This window comes from Panulirus ornatus, chromosome 19 (assembly GCF_036320965.1).
Source record: "Panulirus ornatus isolate Po-2019 chromosome 19, ASM3632096v1, whole genome shotgun sequence".
NCBI classification, from domain to species: domain Eukaryota; kingdom Metazoa; phylum Arthropoda; class Malacostraca; order Decapoda; family Palinuridae; genus Panulirus; species Panulirus ornatus.
The window spans coordinates 58,725,319-58,747,460 of NC_092242.1; the positions used below are offsets into that span (position 1 = coordinate 58,725,319).

At 37.6% G+C, this 22,142-nt stretch overlaps 1 protein-coding gene across 1 annotated transcript in view; it reads left to right on the top strand.

The window, feature by feature from the left end:
- The window catches only part of LOC139755547 (influenza virus NS1A-binding protein-like), a 57,624-nt gene extending 41,844 nt beyond the window's left edge, over positions 1-15,780 (top strand). Inside the window, exons 8-13 of the mRNA XM_071673981.1 lie at positions 5,431-5,560; positions 6,661-7,119; positions 8,808-8,933; positions 9,159-9,332; positions 10,857-11,027; positions 11,398-15,780. Coding sequence (XP_071530082.1) covers positions 5,431-5,560; positions 6,661-7,119; positions 8,808-8,933; positions 9,159-9,332; positions 10,857-11,027; positions 11,398-11,684 — 1,347 coding nt within the window. The 3' untranslated portion in view covers positions 11,685-15,780. The remainder of the gene's footprint in view (positions 1-5,430; positions 5,561-6,660; positions 7,120-8,807; positions 8,934-9,158; positions 9,333-10,856; positions 11,028-11,397) is intronic.
- The last annotated feature ends 6,362 nt before the right edge of the window (positions 15,781-22,142 follow it).

Here is a 22,142-nt window from a genome sequence, read left to right on the forward strand (position 1 = left end):
GAGGGTGTGCCAAAATGGGTTAGACACACACAGAGAATGAGTAAGGAGAGGTTGACAAAGAGGATTTATGTATCAGAAGTGGAAGGAAAAAGGTGAAGAGCAAGAGCAAACTGGAGATAGAAGGATGGAATGAAAATTATTTTGAGTGTTTGGTATCTAAACGTGCAGGAGGGGGAAAGCTGTGCAATTGATAGAGTGAATTAGAGCGATGTGGTATACCTGGCTTGACGTGCTGTCAGTGGACTGAACCAAGGAGTATGAAGCAGTTAGGGAAACCACGAAAAGTTCTGTGTCTGTTGGGTCTGGATATGGATGGGGGCTGTGGCTTTGGTGCCATACACAGGACAGCTAGAGAATGGTTAAGAGTGTATGGGGCCCTTTCTTCATCTGTTACTAGTGCTACCTTGCTAACATGAGAAATGGCAAAGAAGTATGAAAAAGAAAAATTATAATAATCTGCTTTTCTTACTTCCTACTTGCTTGCTGGTTCCCTCATTAGCAAGGTAGTACCAGGAGCAGATAAAGAAATACCTTATTCACTCGCATTTATTCTCTAGCTGTCTTGTGTAATGCACCAAAATCACAGTCCCCTATCCCCGTATAATAATGATGACTAGACAGCCATGTTATCCTGTTTGATTCCACACTTTTCTACTGCCATACATTTCCCTTTCCTTTTTGCAGTATCCTGATACACAAGGATGCATTTTTTATTGTTATTTGGCCCATTTTGCACGCCACTACTGCTAAATTATTAATAAAAGTGTTAAGCAAAAGTAGAGCACATGCAAGAAAATACAAGACTAGCAAGGGAGTCTTGGTATGATGCTTGCTGACTGTGAGTCTCAAGCCTCCTATCATGATGCTTTTTGGTTTTTGTCTCAGTTAGGCTCGGTGTTGTTACACTGTCAATATCTGCATTTTCTAGACCAAGTGTACGGTCAGTCATCCACCTTAAAACTATTGAAAGTGCAGTGGAAGAGTGATGAGCCAGTCATTTTAGTGCATTGTTATTTGATAGAATGAGGCTAGATGATTATTATATCATAAAAAAGTATTTTTTGCCTATGATGGGCTTGTTCAATCATGCTGAATGCCTGAAATGATACTCTTATAAGTACTGCATTACCACAAGGATGTGCAATTGTGAAAAAAAAATTTGAGACTGTTAAAAAGGGTGATTGTTTTTGAGAAAATTAAAAGAAAATGGAATGCAAAAGCAAATAAAAGGAAGGTGGATGTCTTAACAGTATGGAAACTATGATTAGATAAAAAGGGTGCCTTTAGAGTTTGAATATTTTGATAGTTTATTGCCATCAAGGGTGTTAGAATGAAAACTAACATACAAGAGGGACTATTGAAATGCAGGTATGTTGTAAGAGCTTCAAGGGGAGTAGTTCAAAGAAAAGAAATAGCCATCAAGAGCAGAATGTTTCATATAAGAATTGAAACAACCTACATCAGTTGATAGTAATGACAGTTGGATCTTTTCTAAATGTCAAGAGCTGTGATGGATTTTCTGAGAACTAGATGAATAATTTAAAGATTAAATGCAGTAAGAACTGAGCAATCAGAGGGGATAAGATAGCATGAAAATAGTGTGAAATGAATAGATCATTGAAATGGTATAATCTGTACTATAGATGTATGGAGAGAATGTCTAAAAGATTAAGCTTGAATTAGGGTAAGAAAAAATTTAGGGGCCACTCACAGGTAAAACAGGACAGAATGAGGTGTAGCAGGTATGAATGGAGCATCTTGATGGAGGAGGACTTTGGAGAAATTAATAGAGATCCTATTGTTTCGAATGTGTTCTGTTTAAGCTATCCTGCTATTTACTGGAGGTGTGCTATATAAAGGTTACTATAGGGATAGGGGAGAAAGAATACTTCCCACGTATTCCCTGCGTGTCGTAGAAGGCGACTAAAAGGGAAGGGAGCGGGGGGCTGGAAATCCTCCCTTCTCTTTTTTTTTTAATTTTCCAAAAGAAGGAACAGAGAAGAGGGCCAGGTGAGGATATTCCCTCAAAGGCCCAGTCCTCTGTTCTTAACGCTACCTCGCTATCGCGGGAAATGGCGAATAGTATGAAAAGAAAAAGAATATATATATATATATATATATATATATATATATATATATATATTTTTTTTTTTTTTTTTTTTTTTTTTTTTTTATACTTTGTCGCTGTCTCCCGCGTTTGTGAGGTAGCGCAAGGAAACAGACAAAAGAAATGGCCCAACCCCCCCCCCCCCATACACATGTACATACACACGTCCACACACGCAAATATACATACCTACACAGCTTTCCATGGTTTACCCCAGACGCTTCACATGCCTTGATTCAATCCACTGACAGCACGTCAACCCCTGTATACCACATCGCTCCAATTCACTCTATTCCTTGCCCTCCTTTCACCCTCCTGCATGTTCAGGCCCCGATCACACAAAATCTTTTTCACTCCATCTTTCCACTTCCAATTTGGTCTCCCTCTTCTCCTCGTTCCCTCCACCTCCGACACATATATCCTCTTGGTCAATCTTTCCTCACTCATTCTCTCCATGTGCCCAAACCATTTCAAAACACCCTCTTCTGCTCTCTCAACCATGCTCTTTTTATTTCCACACATCTCTCTTACCCTTACGTTACTTACTCGATCAAACCACCTCACACCACACATTGTCCTCAAACATCTCATTTCCAGCACATCCATCCTCCTACGCACAACTCTATCCATAGCCCACGCCTCGCAACCATACAACATTGCGAGGCATTTGGACAATTTTTGCAGGGGAAAAATGCAATTGAGTGGGAGATGTATAAAAGAAAGAGACAGGAGGTCAAGAGAAAGGTGCAAGAGGTGAAAAAAAGGGCAAATGAGAGTTGGGGTGAGAGAGTATCATTAAATTTTAGGGAGAATAAAAAGATGTTCTGGAAGGAGGTAAATAAAGTGCGTAAGACAAGGGAGCAAATGGGAACTTCAGTGAAGGGCGCAAATGGGGAGGTGATAACAAGTAGTGGTGATGTGAGAAGGAGATGGAGTGAGTATTTTGAAGGTTTGTTGAATGTGTTTGATGATAGAGTGGCAGATATAGGGTGTTTTGGTCGAGGTGGTGTGCAAAGTGAGAGGGTTAGGGAAAATGATTTGGTAAACAGAGAAGAGGTAGTAAAAGCTTTGCGGAAGATGAAAGTCGGCAAGGCAGCAGGTTTGGATGGTATTGCAGTGGAATTTATTAAAAAAGGGGGTGACTGTATTGTTGACTGGTTGGTAAGGTTATTTAATGTATGTATGACTCATGGTGAGGTGCCTGAGGATTGGTGGAATGCGTGCATAGTGCCATTGTACAAAGGCAAAGGGGATAAGAGTGAGTGCTTAAATTACAGAGGTATAAGTTTGTTGAGTATTCCTGGTATATTATATGGGAGGGTATTGATTGAGAGGGTGAAGGCATGTACAGAGCATCAGATTGGGGAAGAGCAGTGTGGTTTCAGAAGTGGTAGAGGATGTGTGGATCAGGTGTTTGCTTTGAAGAATGTTTGTGAGAAATACTTAGAAAAGCAAATGGATTTGCATGTAGCATTTATGGATCTGGAGAAGGCATATGATAGAGTTGATAGAGATGCTCTCTGGAAGGTATTAAGAATATATGGTGTGGGAGGCAAGTTGTTAGAAGCAGTGGAAAGTTTTTATCAAGGATGTAAGGCATGTGTATGTGTAGGAAGAGAGGAAAGTGATTGGTTCTCAGTGAATGTAGGTTTGCGGCAGGGGTGTGTGATATCTCCATGGTTGTTTAATTTGTTTATGGATGGGGTTGTTAGGGAGGTGAATGCAAGAGTTTTGGAAAGAGGGGCAAGTATGCAGTCTTTTGTGGATGAGAGAGCTTGGGAAGTGAGTCAGTTGTTGTCCGCTGACGATACAGTGCTGGTGGCTGATTCGTATGAGAAACTGCAGAAGCTGGTGACTGAGTTTGGTAAAGTGTGTGAAAGAAGAAAGCTAAGAGTAAATGTGAATAAGAGCAAGGCTATTAGGTACAGTAGGGTTGAGGGACAAGTCAATTGGGAGGTATGTTTAAATGGAGAAAAACTGGAGGAAGTGAAGTGTTTTAGATATCAGGGAGTGGATTTGGCAGCGGATGGAACCATGGAAGTGGAAGTGAATCATAGGTTGGGGAAGGGGGCGAGAGTTCTGGGAGCATTGAAGAATGTGTGGAAGTCGAGAACATTATCTCAGAAAGCAAAAATGGGTGTGTTTGAAGGAATAGTGGTTCCAACAATGTTATATGGTTGCGAGGTGTGGGCTAAAGATAGAGTTGTGTGGAGGAGGTAGGATGTGCTGAAAATGAGATGTTTGAGGACAGTATGTGGTGTGAGGTGGTTTGATTGAGTAAGTAATAATAGGGTAAGAGAAATGTGTGGTAATAAAGAGAGTGTGGTTGACAAAGCAGAAGAGGGTGTTTTGAAATCATTTGGTCACATGGAGAGAATGAGTGAGGAAAGATTGACAAAGAGGATATATGTGTCAGAGGTGGAGGGAATGAGAAGTGGGAGACCAAATTGGAGGTGGAAAGATGGAGTGAAAAAGATTTTGAGTGATCGGGGCCAGAACATGCAGGAGGGTGAAAGGCGTGCAAGGAATAGAGTGAATTGGAACGATGTGGTATACCGCGGTCTACGTGCTGTCAATGGATTGAACCAGGGCATGTGAAGTGTCTGGGGTAAAACGTGACAGCTAGAGCCCGAGTGTGAACGAATGGGGCCTTTGTTGTCTTCCTAGCGCTACTTCGCGCACATGAGGGGGGAGGGGGTTGTTATTACATGTGTGGCAGGGTGGCGATGGGAATGAATAGAGGCAGACAGTATGAATTATGTACATGTGTATATATTTATATGTCTGTGTGTGTATATATATGTATACATTGAGATGTATAGGTATGTATATTTGCGTGTGTGGACGTGTATGTATATACATGTGTATGTGGGTGGGTTGGGCCATTCTTTCGTCTGTTTCCTTGCGCTACCTCACTAACGCGGGAGACAGCGACAAATAGAATAAAAATGAATATTTATAGATAAGTAGCTTGACATGTTTGGAGAATTTTAGCATAAGATATCCTGTGCAATGTTGGAGATGAAGTCAGATGTATGTAATTTTTATAGTAAACTATGCAATGTATTGTTTTCACTGCTTTTACTACAAGGAGGTGAGAGTGTAGGGAAATCCCAAGTTTCACCATATTATCAAGCTGTTGAGAAAATCCCATCCACTGTTACTGTATATGGTAGTTCTTTATACATTATTGGACAAAATTAAAGTATCTTAAAAAGCTCACTAGTACATCATTGATCTTTCAGATAGAATTTCATTGCTTTTAGATTTATATATAAATGCAACATGGTTGTCAGAAAGTGTAATGTGGTTGCTTATGACAGGTACGAAGAAAATCAACAACACCACAGCCAGTCAAGCCCCGTCTGATGTTGTATTCTCGTAGTATCTCTGACAAAGATGACTCAGAACAAGATTCCGATTGGAAACTAATTGCCCACTCTCAAGTTTCTGGTGAGTGATAAAAGTATTAGGTATGGACATTAGGCAGGAGTGGAAGTAGTTGTCAGGAACATTAGACAGGAGCATTAGGGGGATGTAGTTGGCTTGAATGTTAGGCAGGAACATTAGCTAGACATGTTAGGTAGAAGCAGTTGGTTGAAACGTTATTCAGTAGGAACTTCTGCAAACACTGCTCTAGGGTTACCCTCTACCAGAGGCCTGTTAAAGTTGAGGTGCTAAAGGCTAAAAAGCAACACAGGAATTCACTAGTTCTGGAGACTTTATTGCAGTGGCCACCCCTTTGAGGGAGTTCCAGATGGGAGCAGGGATCAGAGATATACAGTAGATTGATAGGTAATAGATTGCAGTATTTACATTTTGTCTTAATAATGTTTTATGAAGTTTAGTTATTATCCACATGATAATTACAGTGGATAATTAGTATAAGCTGTTGTTAGCTGCACATGACTGATTTGATATGCTCTTAGTTGAAATATTGAATGACTTATGGAGAATTGTTTGATGTGCTAAATTAGATATGCCCATAGATCCAGAAAATGCTAGTAATTTTTCTTTTATCATGCTGCCACAAAGATAATTCATTATTATCCTTTTATATGTTGCCCGGTTTCGTGTCTTTTAACATTCATGTACCCACACCTTCCTCCGTTTTCACATATTTTGTTAACCACGTGTCATACAGTGGTTATGTACTGATCATTTGATAGCATAATTCATTTTATGTTGTATGATATCATCATAGACTTCATCATCTTGCCAGTTAAAACACCTGGGGTAAGATATTGTTTGTTTGATAGGAGGTGCTCTTCCATTTTTGAAGGAAAAGTTATGGAGTTATTGGTCTTTACAACTAAATAGGAAAGTTTTCCAAAACAGTATGGATGACTACAAAATTTTCATTCATTGAATACTACAAGCATTTCAAAACATGTGTTTTTTGATGAAGTGCACCTTCTTCCCAAGAGCATTCCTTTATTACAGAAAACCTTGTAGGTAATTTTCTTTCCAGTTTGCTTATTTTTTCTGTAGAACTTTAAGGATGGCAGAAATTTTGTATTGAAGGTAATTTTTACATTTTGATATTCTTCCAGAGATTTCATGGGTGGCTGTAGTAACACTGAAGGGATCGGTTGCTGTAATGTCAGTACAACGTAAGATGGACAGTTCTTCCCCTACTTCTACTCCAATCTCGTCCCGTCCTGCCTCAGTGGAAAAAGTTGATTTCTACACCGTTATTCCTCACATGTCATCTCCAAAATGTGCTACAGGCACAGGGAATCTCAATGGTCATCTTCTGGTTTGTGGTGGGTACGATCGTGGTGAGTGTCTACGAACTGTTGAAGAATACAGTCCAGAGACGAACACCTGGACTACACAACCTCCTATGCGTCAGGGTCGTGGACGGTTCGACTTGACTGTTCTGAATGGAAAAGCATATGCTATTGGTGGTTGTGATGGCTCTAGGGAGCTCAGTAATGTAGAGGTTCTTGAGGAAAACTCCAAGAAATGGATCAGTGTGGCACCTCTACCTTTGGCTCGCTCCAACACTGGTGAGACAACTGAGTTTATACTGTTGATTTCTACTCATTTACTCTTCTGCTGTTTTGCAGGCAAGCTGAAAAGAGCTTCCAGGAATGAAATGGAGATTGTACAAAGGGAGTAGTGTCATGAAGGCAAGTAGCTCTATCATACCAATTTTGTAAGATTAGCACAATAACCTCCTGAAGCTCTCTCAACTAGGCAAACACGTGAGTAACCTTGACTTTTAGCCATTAACAGATATCTCCCTCTCTCTCTCCAACAGGACAGTCGCTATCATGGACTCTCAACTTGCTAGATACAGGAAGGAAAGGGGCACAGAACAATTTTTTGTCCTGGCTATGATCATCTGTCATTTGACCAAAATACAGGCAGATTCACAAGCCACTTTTCCAGATGTTCATGTGCCCATTTCTTGACCTGAACTTTCGAGGCAAGTGTAAGATAAAGCTGTTGGAGGGGCGGTGCTCATCACAACACTTGGAGAGTAACCTTTTGGCTCTTTGTTTTGCTACATCGGTAAGTAACCGAAAGGATACATTATAGTTTTGCTCACCAAGCACTTGTGCAGGAATTTCATGACCTAATCTTGCTAATCTTCACATATTTCATGAGATCTCGATATGTTTTTCCAGATGGGAGACATATCCTGTGACGCGCTCACAACTGGATGCCTGGATGCCAAGCCAGAGGAGTCAGTCCCCTTTTTTGTATAGATTGCTGTTTTTGTTTACCTGTGTATGGTAAGCTGTCCTCAGGAGTTTTGTTAGTTGCTTCATTGAACAGCAATATAAACAGATCGTGATATACTGTACTTAGTACTGTAATCATATTCTGAATTGTGTTTATAGCAATTTCTGATATTTTTTTTTTCCCATTATAGTCAAGGTGGCTGTGACTGAAGATAACAAAACTTTTGAACAGTGCTGTCCATCTCAGTTTCAGTATAGGATCCATTCTAATATGTTTCTGTCTGCATGTGTCTCACAAAGAGTCAAACAGTTCAACCAGAAGTTAATACAGACCTTACATACATTTATTTTACCTATTGGATTTGCATCAGAATTGAATGAAATGATTATCTTTTATGGGATATCATGCAGAAGTTTACATTGTCTACAATGATCTGAATGGGTCCTATTCAGTGTTGCAGAAATTTCTGAGCATTGTTTTCAAGTTATAGTCTTTCTTTTCTAAGATCATCAAAGCATTTCATATGATAGTTATCTTTGAAGAGCTTGGGACTTTTACTTTAGATATGTTTTTTAGCTGCTTATTTGTTTTTATATTGAAGAATAGTGATCACAGAAGCATAGAACATATTGGGCCAGGCTTATTCTTATTTCTTTCATTGTTAGAAATTGTTTTAACATAAGATTCAAGTTGAAATATTATACAGCACTCATGCATTGAAACTGAATACAAAACATTCTTTTTTACAGTTGTAAAACAAACTGCAGTAGTAAACCAATATTTGAATTCATAATGTTTCATGGTTATCATAGATACACTTTGTTTTTTACTATATTCCCAGGCTCTTTTCATCACTGTAATTTTTGCCACTGTGGGTATGCTCAGAAATTTATGGCAAACTGACAGTCTATTATGGTAGATCTCATTGATATGCTTTGTTGTAAGGTACAGTCGTTAGAGTTGTATTTTCCTTGTGACTATGTTTGCTTTTCTGTTTTCCCTATAGGTGTGTGCAATGTTGATGGTAAGGTCTTCTGTATAGGTGGATGGAATGGTCAGTATGGCATAAAGCAGTGTGACATGTATGATCCAGATACTAATATGTGGACGACCATTGCCCCTCTAAATATAGGTAAGGTTTTTGTTAATAGAATATTTTTTTTGATGTTTAATGTGCTGATACTTTTATTGGTAATGGGCACAAGTTTATATTGCTGAATGCAAAATTATTTCATGATGAAATTCTAAAAGATGAAAAATATTTCTCAGTTTTCATTGCATGGAATAGCATTTTTCTTAAAGATTCATCTGCAGTGTTTTTACAATGGCTTACTCCTCTGAATCTTGATCTACTTAGGACGATATCAGGCAGGAGTGGCTACTTTGAATGGCAAGGTTTATGCTGTTGGAGGCTGTGACTCATGGAACTGTCTCAATTCTGTAGAGGTATATGACCCTAAAACAGATGTTTGGAGGTTTGCAGCTCCTATGACTACTCCAAGGCGAGGATGTGGAGCTGAAGTTTTCAGAGGTAAGTTTGAAATGACTCTCTTGTCTTTAGATATATTTTAATGCATATATTAGTTAACAAGTCCTACTGGATGAAGTAACATAAAGGTTCATGTAAATAATCCTTCTAGCAAATAATTTTATGATTAATGATTGATAAACCCTTTCCTTTAGAAATGAAGTATTCAAATTGAGATTAAAGTAAAGGATTGTGTATTTACTTTGCAATGTGTCCCAAACATGCAACCCTCTGTGAATGGTTTATCTTGTACAAAGAGTGATGCTTGAATGATAGAGGTTAAGTCCATCAGGTAAGATGTATGGTAATGTGGTAATCCAGAGGTTGGCGAAGAGCATTGTGGTTTCAAAGGAGGTGGTGGGTGTGTGGACTAGATGTTTGATTTGAGGAATGTATTTTGGAAATCGTATTATGTCTATCCACCTTCCTTCTCTTAGCAAGGTATCAGGAACAGATGACCAAGCCTTCAAGCAATACTCTTGTTTCCTATTCTGTTCCTCCTTTCAGAGTGATAATGTTTAAGGTATACTTTGGGAAGAATATTGACTTGTATATGGCATTAGATTTGAAGGGATCTGATAAGGTTGATAGAGATGCCTAAAAGAAGGTCCTAAAGATATATCAAGTAAGTGGAAAGTTACTTAAAGCATTGAGAAGAGTTTACTGGGAAATCAAGGTATACATGTATTTAGGAAGGGAGGAATGGTGAATGATTCCCAGGGAAGTTGGGGTCTTCTTCAAGTTTGTGTAATGACACCATGGCTGTTTAAATATGTTTATGGACATGGTGGTGATGGAGGTAACTGTGCAAGTCTTGGAGAAAATCTGCAATTTGCTGTAGGTTGGGTGCATTTGAGGTGATTCATTTATTGTTTCCTGTTGATATGGCTATGTGGCAGACTCCAGAGAGAAACTCCAAGAGCCATTTACAGATTTTGGAAGAATTAGGAAAAGAAAGTATTTAAAGATATTAACAGAAGTAAGGTAATGAGATTCAGCAGTGGGGAGATATAGGGCAGTTTTTGTGTGCTTAAGTGGGGAGATTTTGGAAGTGGAATGCTTTAAGTACCTGGGAGTGGATGTAGAACCAAATGGATGCGTGAAGTTAATCACAGGATGGTAGAAGGGGTGAAGGTCATGGTACATTAAACATGTGTGGAAGGAAACATCCTTGCCTATTAAGGCAGAGCTAGATGTATTTGATGGTTTAATGGTTCCAGCAATGTGTTATGGAGTGAGTTTTGGGCCTTGAATTGCAAAGGAAGGGAAGAAGGTAGATGAACTGGAAATGTGGGGCTTTGCTGTGGTTTTGTGATGCCTTATCCTTGACACTTTGAAAGTGGATGTGAGCAAATGAGGCTGCCCCTGTTCCTGGCACTGCCTTGCTACACAGGAAATGACAAACAGATATGCCAAAAATTCATTGGTAACATCTTGTAGCATAGGAAGAGCATAATCTTCTCTCTATACTTGATGCCTTTAGTCATCAGATAGACCTGAATGTGTATAATTGTTGTATCCCTTTAGGTAAACTGCATGTCATTGGTGGCTCAGATGGGACCCAAAGTCTTTGCACAACAGAAGTATATGATCCTGAGAGTAATAGCTGGATGCCTGGGCCATCTATGACCACTTGCAGAGCCAATGTTGGCGTTGCTGTTGTGAATGGAAATCTATATGCTGTTGGAGGATTTTCAGGTAAGAAGAGAGGTACAGTTAATTCTTGTATAAACAGTGTTCTTGCACATTTGTATGCATTGAATGCACACATTGATGCGTATAAGCTCTAGCTTGTATAAGTGCTGTGCACACTGAAGTACTCATAGATAGATGATTATTCCCAGTCAGAGTAAAAATTTTGAAGAGACATTGATTAGATTAATGCTTAAACCCCAAATATGAATGGACATATTAAAGTTTTTTCATCCCTGCTTCTCATGGAAAATTTATATATATGAGAGGTATGTTATATCACAAAATTTGAAATAGAAGGGGCATACAGCTTGAAGAAAGCTGTTCTGATTTATATTGTGTTGTTTATTCTACAGTACCTTGCTTCTTTTTACAGGTAAGAACTTCCTAAACAGCATTGAGTACCTAGATCCTGTAACTGGTGAGTGGACCAACTTTACCCCTAAACCTGAGGTTCTCAAGAATGGTAGTGATAACTACACTAAGGAAAATGGCTACACAGATGAAGGAAAGGGTATTGATACTGAAAGTAATGAAGAAAATAGCAGTGATCCAGAAGATACTCTTGAAAAGGAAACTGTAACGAATGGTCACCACATGACAGAGAATGGATGTAATAATCTCCCAATTGGAATGCGCCCATTTGCTATTAATGGCCATTAACCTTTTGACTGTGTTACCCCCATGATCTGGAGAATATGGGGGTATTCCCTCAGGTTAAAAAGTATGCTGTTAAGCTGTTTATTAAGCTAATTAGGGAAACGATAATCATTTCTTTAAACTCAGCACTCTGCTCACTTGAGGGTAAGCACATGGGTGTTTGTTCTGTATATTAAACAGCACAATATTGTGTAGCCTCCTGGATCTGCTGAAGAAAATATCAGCACATCTGCAATGTACATTTTATGGAGCTTTTTCATCATGTTGCTTCTTCATCAGAACCTCCCCCTCTGGAAGTAGGTGCCTTCGTTTTTTTAACTGATTTCATATTCAGCCAGCCATAGTAAGGTATCATGTCACCAAGAGAAATTACAACTTTATGATGTCAGATATTTTTTTTTGGTATTTGTTCCCTACTTCATTCATAGGTTGGGGTTTAGCCATTTGCCTGTGTTAATAAAGAATTCACTATATTTTGATAGAATGTTGATTAAAGGTTTTATTGTTTGTATATTGTGGCTGTGGAAAAACCTTTATTGAAAAATTGTAGAGTTGATTTTCAAAAAAAAAAGATATCTTGTGCCTCTCCCATTTATTTTCTGATGAATTTTCTTAGAAATTAAAGCAAATACTGGTAATTTTACATTATTATGTTTCTGTATGGTTCAAGGGATCAATTTTACTGTAAGCAATTAATTTATGATTTTAGCTAGGGCAACACATTGTACCCAAGACTTTAATACATGAAGAAAATAAAGTGCCAAAATAGATTCATGAGTGACTCATGCATCTCAGGATTCTTGGCATCTTCTGACACTTATTCCCAAGTTCTAGAATAAGATATAGCATGTTGGTTGAAGTTTTCTTGGAATTTTCAAGAATGTACATATTTCTATCAGAATTTGGGTACTAAAAATGCAACTGGTCAGGGATCTGTGTGTGATATGTTTGATGCCCTGTCTCATCTCCCAGATCTGTTTTTTGATAAAACAGCAAAAACTGGAAAGAAAGAATTCATAAAACAGTTTTGTAGATATTTGCAGTGGGTAATTTTCTTGAATTCTTATGCTCAGCAGTGCACAAAAGGAGAACATGTATTACAGTGCAGGACATGACAAAAAGTTGATTTTGTGAGTTGTTGCTACCTTCCTTTTCTCCAGGTAATGCATTTTTAAACTATTGAATAGTACAAATTCCAATTTAAGTCATCTTAATTTGGAAACCTGGTGATTTCAAACAAATGGAAGTTTGCATTACCTACTGTTATATTATTAAGTAATTCAAATGTTCAGAGATCATAAAAGAATATTTTGAGTCCTCATTGCAAATCTGTCAGGTGGCATGATGACAAATCAGGTGTAATACATTGAGAATAAAAGAGTGATATACACAGGTAGAGAATGAGGCATATCATACATAAGCTCCAGCTTCCAAAAAATAATTTCTGTATTTGCTCGTCAGATCCTTTTCCGTCCAACTATTCCTGCTATACTTTACAAGTGTGTCTTAAATATCTTCTTGCTGTTTCCAGTGTGAGTTGCTCATTGATGAAATTTTAGCACATTGCGTTTGGTGATATACAGTGTATGTAGTTTTTAATGGCATTATTTAATCATATTTACATGCTAGATATTCATTATATATGACCATATATAAATATTGTGATATGATATACACTGTATGTTGCAAATAGATTTAGTTGTAACAGACTCAATGCAGTCATGATTTACATGGAATTTTTATCACATTGCTTACCTGCACTGTAAAACTGATATGTAACATATATTAATTTTTTCAATTGATTTATTTCTCTAAAATAACGGGATAACAAATCTCATTACACTTACAAGGCTTGAATATTTAAATTCATATGCCATTTTTTGTAGAATAAGGGTAATTTAGAATGAGGATATTATATATATTAGAAGAAACTTTATTTATTTTTATTATAATTCATCTGTATGATAATTATACAGGAATTCCACTCCTCAGACTGAATAGTTAAGTGAGCTGCAGATGTTATTCTCTGTCAGTCATCTGGAGTCTCATGATGATATCTGTGCTTGGGTTTTATGTGAGAAATAGAACTAACTTTTAACATGGCAGAAATTTATTGTGATACTGTACTTGAAATCCCAAGATCCTTTAATGTTATCCATTTGCATTTAATTGTGTTTAATTTTAATATCTTTTTCATTATTGGTTCACATACTCAATAACAGTGCATTGATTTATCACAGTATGTTCCATCTCATGATGCAGTAATGCAACCATTATTCATCTTCAATCATTGCATTCATTTTTTCAGAAATAGGGGAATTAAGAAATCATAACAAATATCATTATTGTAAGTAACCCTCATATCATATTGCATATGTCCAGAATGAATTTTCTTATGTATTCATTACAGTATTTTTTCCTTCATGTACAGCACTGCAAACACCTATTACTTTAGACTCTGAAATGAATACTGTTCTGTTATTGATATTATAAATGCACGTCATCATGAGCAAATGTGAATCACATGTTTGAGACAGGTGACATCTAAAACTTTCCAGTTCCACGTACTGTACTATACTGAACCTGAATCTTCAAGCTTTAATCAGTACATTTGCTCAACTTTTCATTCTTTTATGTGTGTATAAATTGATATCTGCATTTGGAGTTGGTTTAAGGAACCTGTTGCAGAAACTCGCAACATTTATAAACCTCTCATAGAGTATACGCCACTTATTTTTTGATAACTGCTGCTCTATGCAATTTGATAAGGTTACATGGAATACGTTTTCTAGATACATGCATCGAGGTGGCCTTGGGATGTTTGTAAGATCAGTTAATTGTTAATCATATTCACTACTCAGTAATTCAGACAAGTATAAAAATTTGCTATTTACTCATAAGCAAATCAGCAGCATAATTCTTTAGTGAAACAACGGGTAACAGCACAGAAAATTTGACAAAAGAATGTAAGTAGATATCACAGCAAGAATGTTGAAAAGAATATCTCCAAAGAGAAAAATTCCTATAATTGAAACAAAACATTTATACAGCAGGTTCCAACATTCCTGGATATGAATTTCCATATTGACAGTAGGTATAGCAATGCAGTACCTACTGTATTTTTTTTAATAAAACTTTCAGTTTTGAGAGTATTGGATAATAGACTGGGACCTTCAGAATGTTGCACTTTCTCTATCTCTATTTCTCCCCTGCATTTTTTGAGAGCAATAGATATATGATTGGGAACATTCAAGCTTTGTATTGTGAGACAATTTTTGTTGATCATGTATTTTCTAAGGACATCAGGCATGGTTTTATATTGTATTTTCTAATGCTCTTATCTTTAATGGAGAGCATACCAGTCACCACTAGATCATCAGACACAGATATTTTGATATAATGGCTCTTATTTTTAAGTGTATGAGCACTGTGGGCTGCCATGTCAGTCATTCAGCAGATTCAAATGAAGCACGGTTTCATTTCAATGGCACAGAAACTGAATAATGTATCAACTACCCATAAAGGAATGCAAGTTTGGATCACTTCACTTGAATTGAGATGTCTATTCATGATGACATGTTTCCAAATACCCTTTTTTTTTTCTAAGGGGTCAATTTTTAAATGTGCCGTGTTTCTCCGGTCTTGAAAAATGGTAATAGCAAAGTTGATTGCTATAAGATTGAATTTTTTCTCAAAACGAGCTGAGAGTGAGTGAGAACAATGTATAGATATCTAAGACTTTATGGTTATTTGATTTGCGTCAACTAAATGTCCAAATGCAGAGTAAGCGATATGTATCAGTTTATGTAACCATATCACATCTGTATATCTATGATCTTTTTTCACACACAAAAAGAAAGTTTGATTAACATGGGTGTGTTGTAGTTGGGCAAATAATCATGCTTGCCAACACTTAAAATTTGGGATATGCTGGTCACCCAAACAATATATTTTGTATGATACTGAATTGAAGTAATACACCAAGTCTAAGCAGTTAGGAGGACTTGTAGTGATTGAAGGTTTACTTCACATATTGATTACATGGTATCAACCACATTGTACATTATTTACTGAAACAATACATATATATGACAAAGGATTTTGAATTTTACTTTCCTTTTATAGGTTGAAGTAAGAATATAACTACCCAAAATTTCAGTTAACCTCAAAATGATTTTATATATCAATTATTATTTTCATTATTCCATAAACCCAAGGAACCCTCCAGGCATTCCTGTAGCTTCAATGCTGAACTTCAATCAGTAGCAGAGGAAGGATGGATTTTTTTGGACTGAGAAGTGTTTTGATGTGATAGCAACCTTGCTAAAGGTGATTTCACTTAAGAAATCACAAGCAGATAAAGGTAGATAACACTGAATAACCATGCTATAGCAAGGACTTCTAATCCTGATGCTCCTCTCTCATTTACAAGGCACAGATAAAGTATGTGCAGCCTCAGTTTCCCCATCTTAACTTTTGTCCGATGTGCTAAAGTGGATCATTGAGTTTCCACACTATGAGCACTTACTATTTGCATATTTTGCACTTTTAAATGATTTATTAATTGACAACCTAGTGTCAATAATGATTTTCATCTCTACCCTTGTACACCCATCAATGATAGCTACTCCAACATTCTCATCATGCCCATAGACTTGATCAACTCATTCATATGCATCTATCCAACTTCTCTGCAGTCTATCTTTTTACTTATATGTTAAATGTAATAGTGTTATCATTATGATTATTATTATTATTATTATTATCATTATTATTACTTTTTTTTTTTTTTTTTATACTTTGTCGCTGTCTCCCGCGTTTGCGAGGTAGGGCAAGGAAACAGACGAAAGAAATGGCCCAACCCCCCCCCATACACATGTATATACATACGTCCACACACGCAAATATACATACCTACACAGCTTTCCATGGTTTACCCCAGACGCTTCACATGCCTTGATTCAATCCACTGACAGCACGTCAACCCCGGTATACCACATCGCTCCAATTCACTCTATTCCTTGCTCCCTCCACTTCCGACACATATATCCTCTTGGTCAATCTTTCCTCACTCATCCTCTCCATGTGCCCAAACCACTTCAAAACACCCTCTTCTGCTCTCTCAACCACGCTCTTTTTATTTCCACACATCTCTCTTACCCTTACGTTACTCACTCGATCAAACCACCTCACACCACACATTGTCCTCAAACATCTCATTTCCAGCACATCCATCCTCCTGCGCACAACTCTATCCATAGCCCACGCCTCGCAACCATACAACATTGTTGGAACCACTATTCCTTCAAACATACCCATTTTTGCTTTCCGAGATAATGTTCTCGACTTCCACACATTCTTCAAGGCCCCCAGAATTTTCGCCCCCTCCCCCACCCTATGATCCACTTCCGCTTCCATGGTTCCATCCGCTGCCAGATCCACTCCCAGATATCTAAAACACTTCACTTCCTCCAGTTTTTCTCCATTCAAACTCACCTCCCAATTGACTTGACCCTCAACCCTACTGTACCTAATAACCTTGCTCTTATTCACATTTACTCTTAACTTTCTTCTTCCACACACTTTACCAAACTCAGTCACCAGCTTCTGCAGTTTCTCACATGAATCAGCCACCAGCGCTGTATCATCAGCGAACAACAACTGACTCACTTCCCAAGCTCTCTCATCCCCAACAGACTTCATACTTGCCCCTCTTTCCAAAACTCTTGCATTTACCTCCCTAACAACCCCATCCATAAACAAATTAAACAACCATGGAGACATCACACACCCCTGCCGCAAACCTACATTCATTAAAAACTTGACCGCCGTTTCCCGCTTCAGCGAGTTAGCACCAGGAAACAAACGAAGAACGACCCATCCGCTCATATACACATGTACATAAACGCCCGCACACGCCCATACACATATATACTTAACATACACGGACATATACATATATACATGTACATATTCATACTTGCCTTCATCCATTCCTGGAGCTACCACGCCAGAAAACAGGCATAAAAAGGTTACCTTCGTTCACACTCAGTCTCTATCTGTCATGTGTAATGCACCGAAACCACAGCTCCCTTTCCACATCCAGGCCCCAGAGACCTTTCCATGGTTTCTCCCAGACAGTTTCAAGTACCCTGGTTATCCATTGACAGCATGTAAGTATCTGACCAAATTACATATGTCATTCTGTCCATTGGCCAAACCATCATATGTCTTTCTTCCAGGCATCTAAATAATGATTTCTTCACACGACCTAACCTTACACAGTTATCTAAATAGGTCTTCGTCTTCAGTTACCAACTTTTTATTTGTAAACGTCACTTTATCCACCCTGAAAAGTAGCCAGAAAACACGCCAAGCGTTGACAAAAAAAATGTACTTCTGTATTACAGGCCAAAGTGCTCAATCAAATGATCAGTCAATAGAGGTAATTCGAGCGTCTCAGTGACTCTAAATTATGCCAATTAAATGGATATCATAGTCCCCGGATGATGATTATGATTCATGCAGGTAAAGAAAACAATACCTATACTATATTTGAAAAAATAGAATAGAGCGATTCTGCCAGGTCCCAGTGAGCTACTTCTCCCTCGCTGATGTTACTAAAAGTTCATTGTTCTTTACTTTCTAGTTGTTCTGAGAGTTTGTATGTGCCAATTTTTGTGACGACCCACTTAGACACTTCGTAATTATAGGAGCATTTTTCCAAGTTGGCACAACCCATATTTAATAGCCAAGCTTGCCCTCACACTCGACAATTATTTTGTTATGCATCTTTGGTTTTGAATGACTCATATCACTGTACACATGTTCAACATAAGCATGGCATTGGGTAATAGGAGCAATGTCATAATTTTTGCTCACTTTACGTGATGCTGTTTTCTCACCGGAAATCTATGTTTGGAAGAGGTGATGCATCTTAGCCACACATTTAACTAAGATCCAATATCCTGATTTTATTGGCTGCATTCATTTATCTGCATTCAGAGATGACAAATTGTAAAAGACGAACATTGTCCGGTAAACACATGTTCCAACACACTGAAAACAACCTCGGCAAGTGTTTATTTCATAGGAAAATGAAAAATCTATTTCTTTTTTATACAAGAGCACATTGACGCTGAGTTGAATGACTTTCTAATATTCCCTGTGTTTGGTCATGTTGCCATGGGTTTCATCAACTTGTGGTTTGGCCTCCATGAACGCCTACAAATACATTGCGTTTTATCTCTATTTCCCTAAGCCAATTTTTATATCTAGAGTCACTGGGCCGTTGCATCAGTATGTGCAGCGTTAATTTCCTACTTTTGAATAGGTGTTAAAAAGAGGTATAATCTTTCAGTCACATGGCAATTCGAATTTAATATCAGCTGAACCTAATATTACTGGCAAGGAGTTGGAACCAAACAGTATACCTGACCAAATGTCAAAGCTTTATATTGCATCAGTATCATACGCATGGCCTCTGCAGGTTATGAAATGGAAGGGTTTCTTTGGTTAACCTGCGTTTTTTCTTTTTTCTGCTTTACTTAATTTATTTTACTTACATCTTGTGATTGAATACCAAAATTACCATGTTTTTCCTTAGGTTATGCAAGAAACATCCAAATTTCGGACGTATAATTAAATCTAAGATAATATCGCCTAGATGAATAGAAAATCAAATCTCATCATAAAATCGCCAAAAATATATATTTTTTTCGTCGCCTCCCGTTGAGGCTTCCCTCTAGTGGTCACCCCTCGAACAGTCTTTTTTAATTCCTTATTACATAGTTGAGTTTTCACGCACCATTACTTTTAAATACTGATATAAATTTCCAACAAGAGTCAAGTTACTTGTCTTGTGAGAAGAAAGTATGCTAAAAGCAAACATTTTAGATTATGACCTGGCAATTTAGCCAAAGGTTAGATCATTCTGACATGACTTACAAATCCAATGGCAGTTGTCACAATGTATCACTGTGAGGAGACAAGTGCAACAGAGATCAACATAAAAACCAAGGTAGGCTTAGCTTGGGTTGCTGCTTGTGACCTGTGATGTGCTCTAACTGTGACGAAGTATCGCCTCTCAAAGCTTATCACAAGGAAGTAAGTTGAAATACCACACACAGAACTAGTCTGTAAAGTATTGTTTGTGTTCATACCAAAGATAGGGCTAGTGACGTCAAGGCATCGAATTTTCTTTTTTTCTACCAAGTTAATGTAATATATTTAGTAACTAGTGGACCAAAATATTCTTGACAGACGATTTGATTGATGTAGATTACTGTATTTTTTTTCCTACTTTAGAAAGAAGTAGGTAATTTCGGTTATGTAGGTTATCTGTAGTGGCTACAAGATTGCTGAACAATTTTGATTCCAAATGAATAAGTTAGCCATTTATATTGCTTTTATTCTTTACGTATTCTGCTCAAGAAACACCAAAATTTAGTAAAATAGATTCCTCCACTTTATTGTATTGCTCATCTTTTTCGAAAATAATTACTTAAAATATCCTCTAAACTCATTTCACATATGCCATTTTATTCAGATATCGATTGCTGTCTTCGGAGACATTTTACAGATAAAACTGAGGGAATGATACATATGAACTACCATGAAAAGTTGAAAGATACAAGATAACTTTTAGCTTGACAAAATGCAGAAAACGAGACAATGATCATAAAGTTTTATATAGCTTTAGCTAACAGTACTGCTTATGTGTAACCATGATTATAATGTAAACAGTTCTTAAGAATATGTTTTGAATATTACTGTTAGGGTCTTTAGCTGCCATGTTTATGTTATAGAGGAAGAGTTAATGATATTTGAATTTGGCGGGTGTTTATTAATCCTAAAGATAACACCATGTCTAATAGGTTGTCTTGCTGAGCTTCAAAGTTTCTGTGAAAACATGGTAGTTAATTCCCAACCTTCTAGGAATTATTGCTGTAATTGAAGCAGGGTTGTGATTGAGTTGCAGGGAGATAGTGGATCTTATGTCTATGCAGATATTGATCACTGGGATAATAGCTCAAGGTAAATTGGTTCATGCAGGGATCTTTGAGGCTGGTATCTATGGGGAGAAAGAGAGAGAAGAGGAAGAAGAGAGAAAAAAAGGGGGAATTTAGAAGAAGATTGATTTGTTCTGTGACTGCTAACTCAATTATAGTCAGCTGTCTTTGGTAGTGTAACATGAACTTGTAATATGAATAATTTCCATTATGTAACTGACAATTTTGGTACTATAACTCTTTGAGGTGTGGCAAATAGCCTACCGTGGGAGTGTGCAGGGTGCATATGTAAATAGCAAGTGGAAATTTAGACAGGTGTTTACTATCAATAGTGGCGGTATCAAGTGTCATATCTAACAAGGTAGAGCAAGGTCCTTGCATAGATATTGGTGCTTACGGCACTGTGTTTGAGTAATCGTAAAGTTGTACAGAAAAGGGATACATTGATTTTACTAACCTTCTTGAGCTAACAATGTTGTTAGGTAAATGAGCTTAGGATGTTCTGCTTAAAGTGACGGGGCCACCTTCTCATTATATGGAGATGGTTGGTGTATGCAGAATTGCTATTTATTAATGTATAGGTTCACATGATATATGAGATACACACAGGAGACTTATACAGTTAAGGTGAGGATATGAAATGAAATTCCGAGGGAATTGATTTTTTTTTTTATTCTAAAAAGCTTCTTATAACTTGTGTATTACTCAAGTTGACCCGCACCTATGGACATATAAACCTCAACTTTATGCACCTGCGTTATAAGTACAAATATTTCCTAGAACCTCGATATTGCATGAGCTTTTATGGAACTATGATCAATCTTTGTGACTTAAGTATCACGATATTTTGATGAATGCATATTTCTGAGTGGCTTTGTGTGCTGATATACATATTCGCTTATATATATATATATATATATATATATATATATATATATATATATATATATATATATATATATCGAAATGACCCCTTTTTCGGGAGCTCCTGCAGCTTCTAGGCTGCATTACAATCAGGATAGAAAGGATGAATTTCTATGGAGTGAGAAGTTCTTCGACAAGAATATACAACAGTGATACGGTCTCGCGGCTCATCTACAAGCAGTTGGAGTCCGGAAACTTCCACACACACACACACACACACACGAACCAGCCTGGTGTAGACTTTAGCGTTACTGACCATCGTGCATGCACGAGCCGCGTGGGATCAAACCCAAGTAATGTTGGAATCCTGTTTGCGGCAGCCAGGTAGTCCACCCAGCTGCTCAGCCTTCCCTAGGGACTAGTCGAAAAGATGGGTACCTGGCATAGACTAGGGTGTGTGTGTGTGTGTGTGTGTGTGTGTGTGTGTGTGTACGTAAGAGTAAAGGCATGGTACAAATACACAAGGTTAAGAGATGGGATAGCACGAGTGTAAACTCTATCCCCATAACACACAAATAGCAATCTC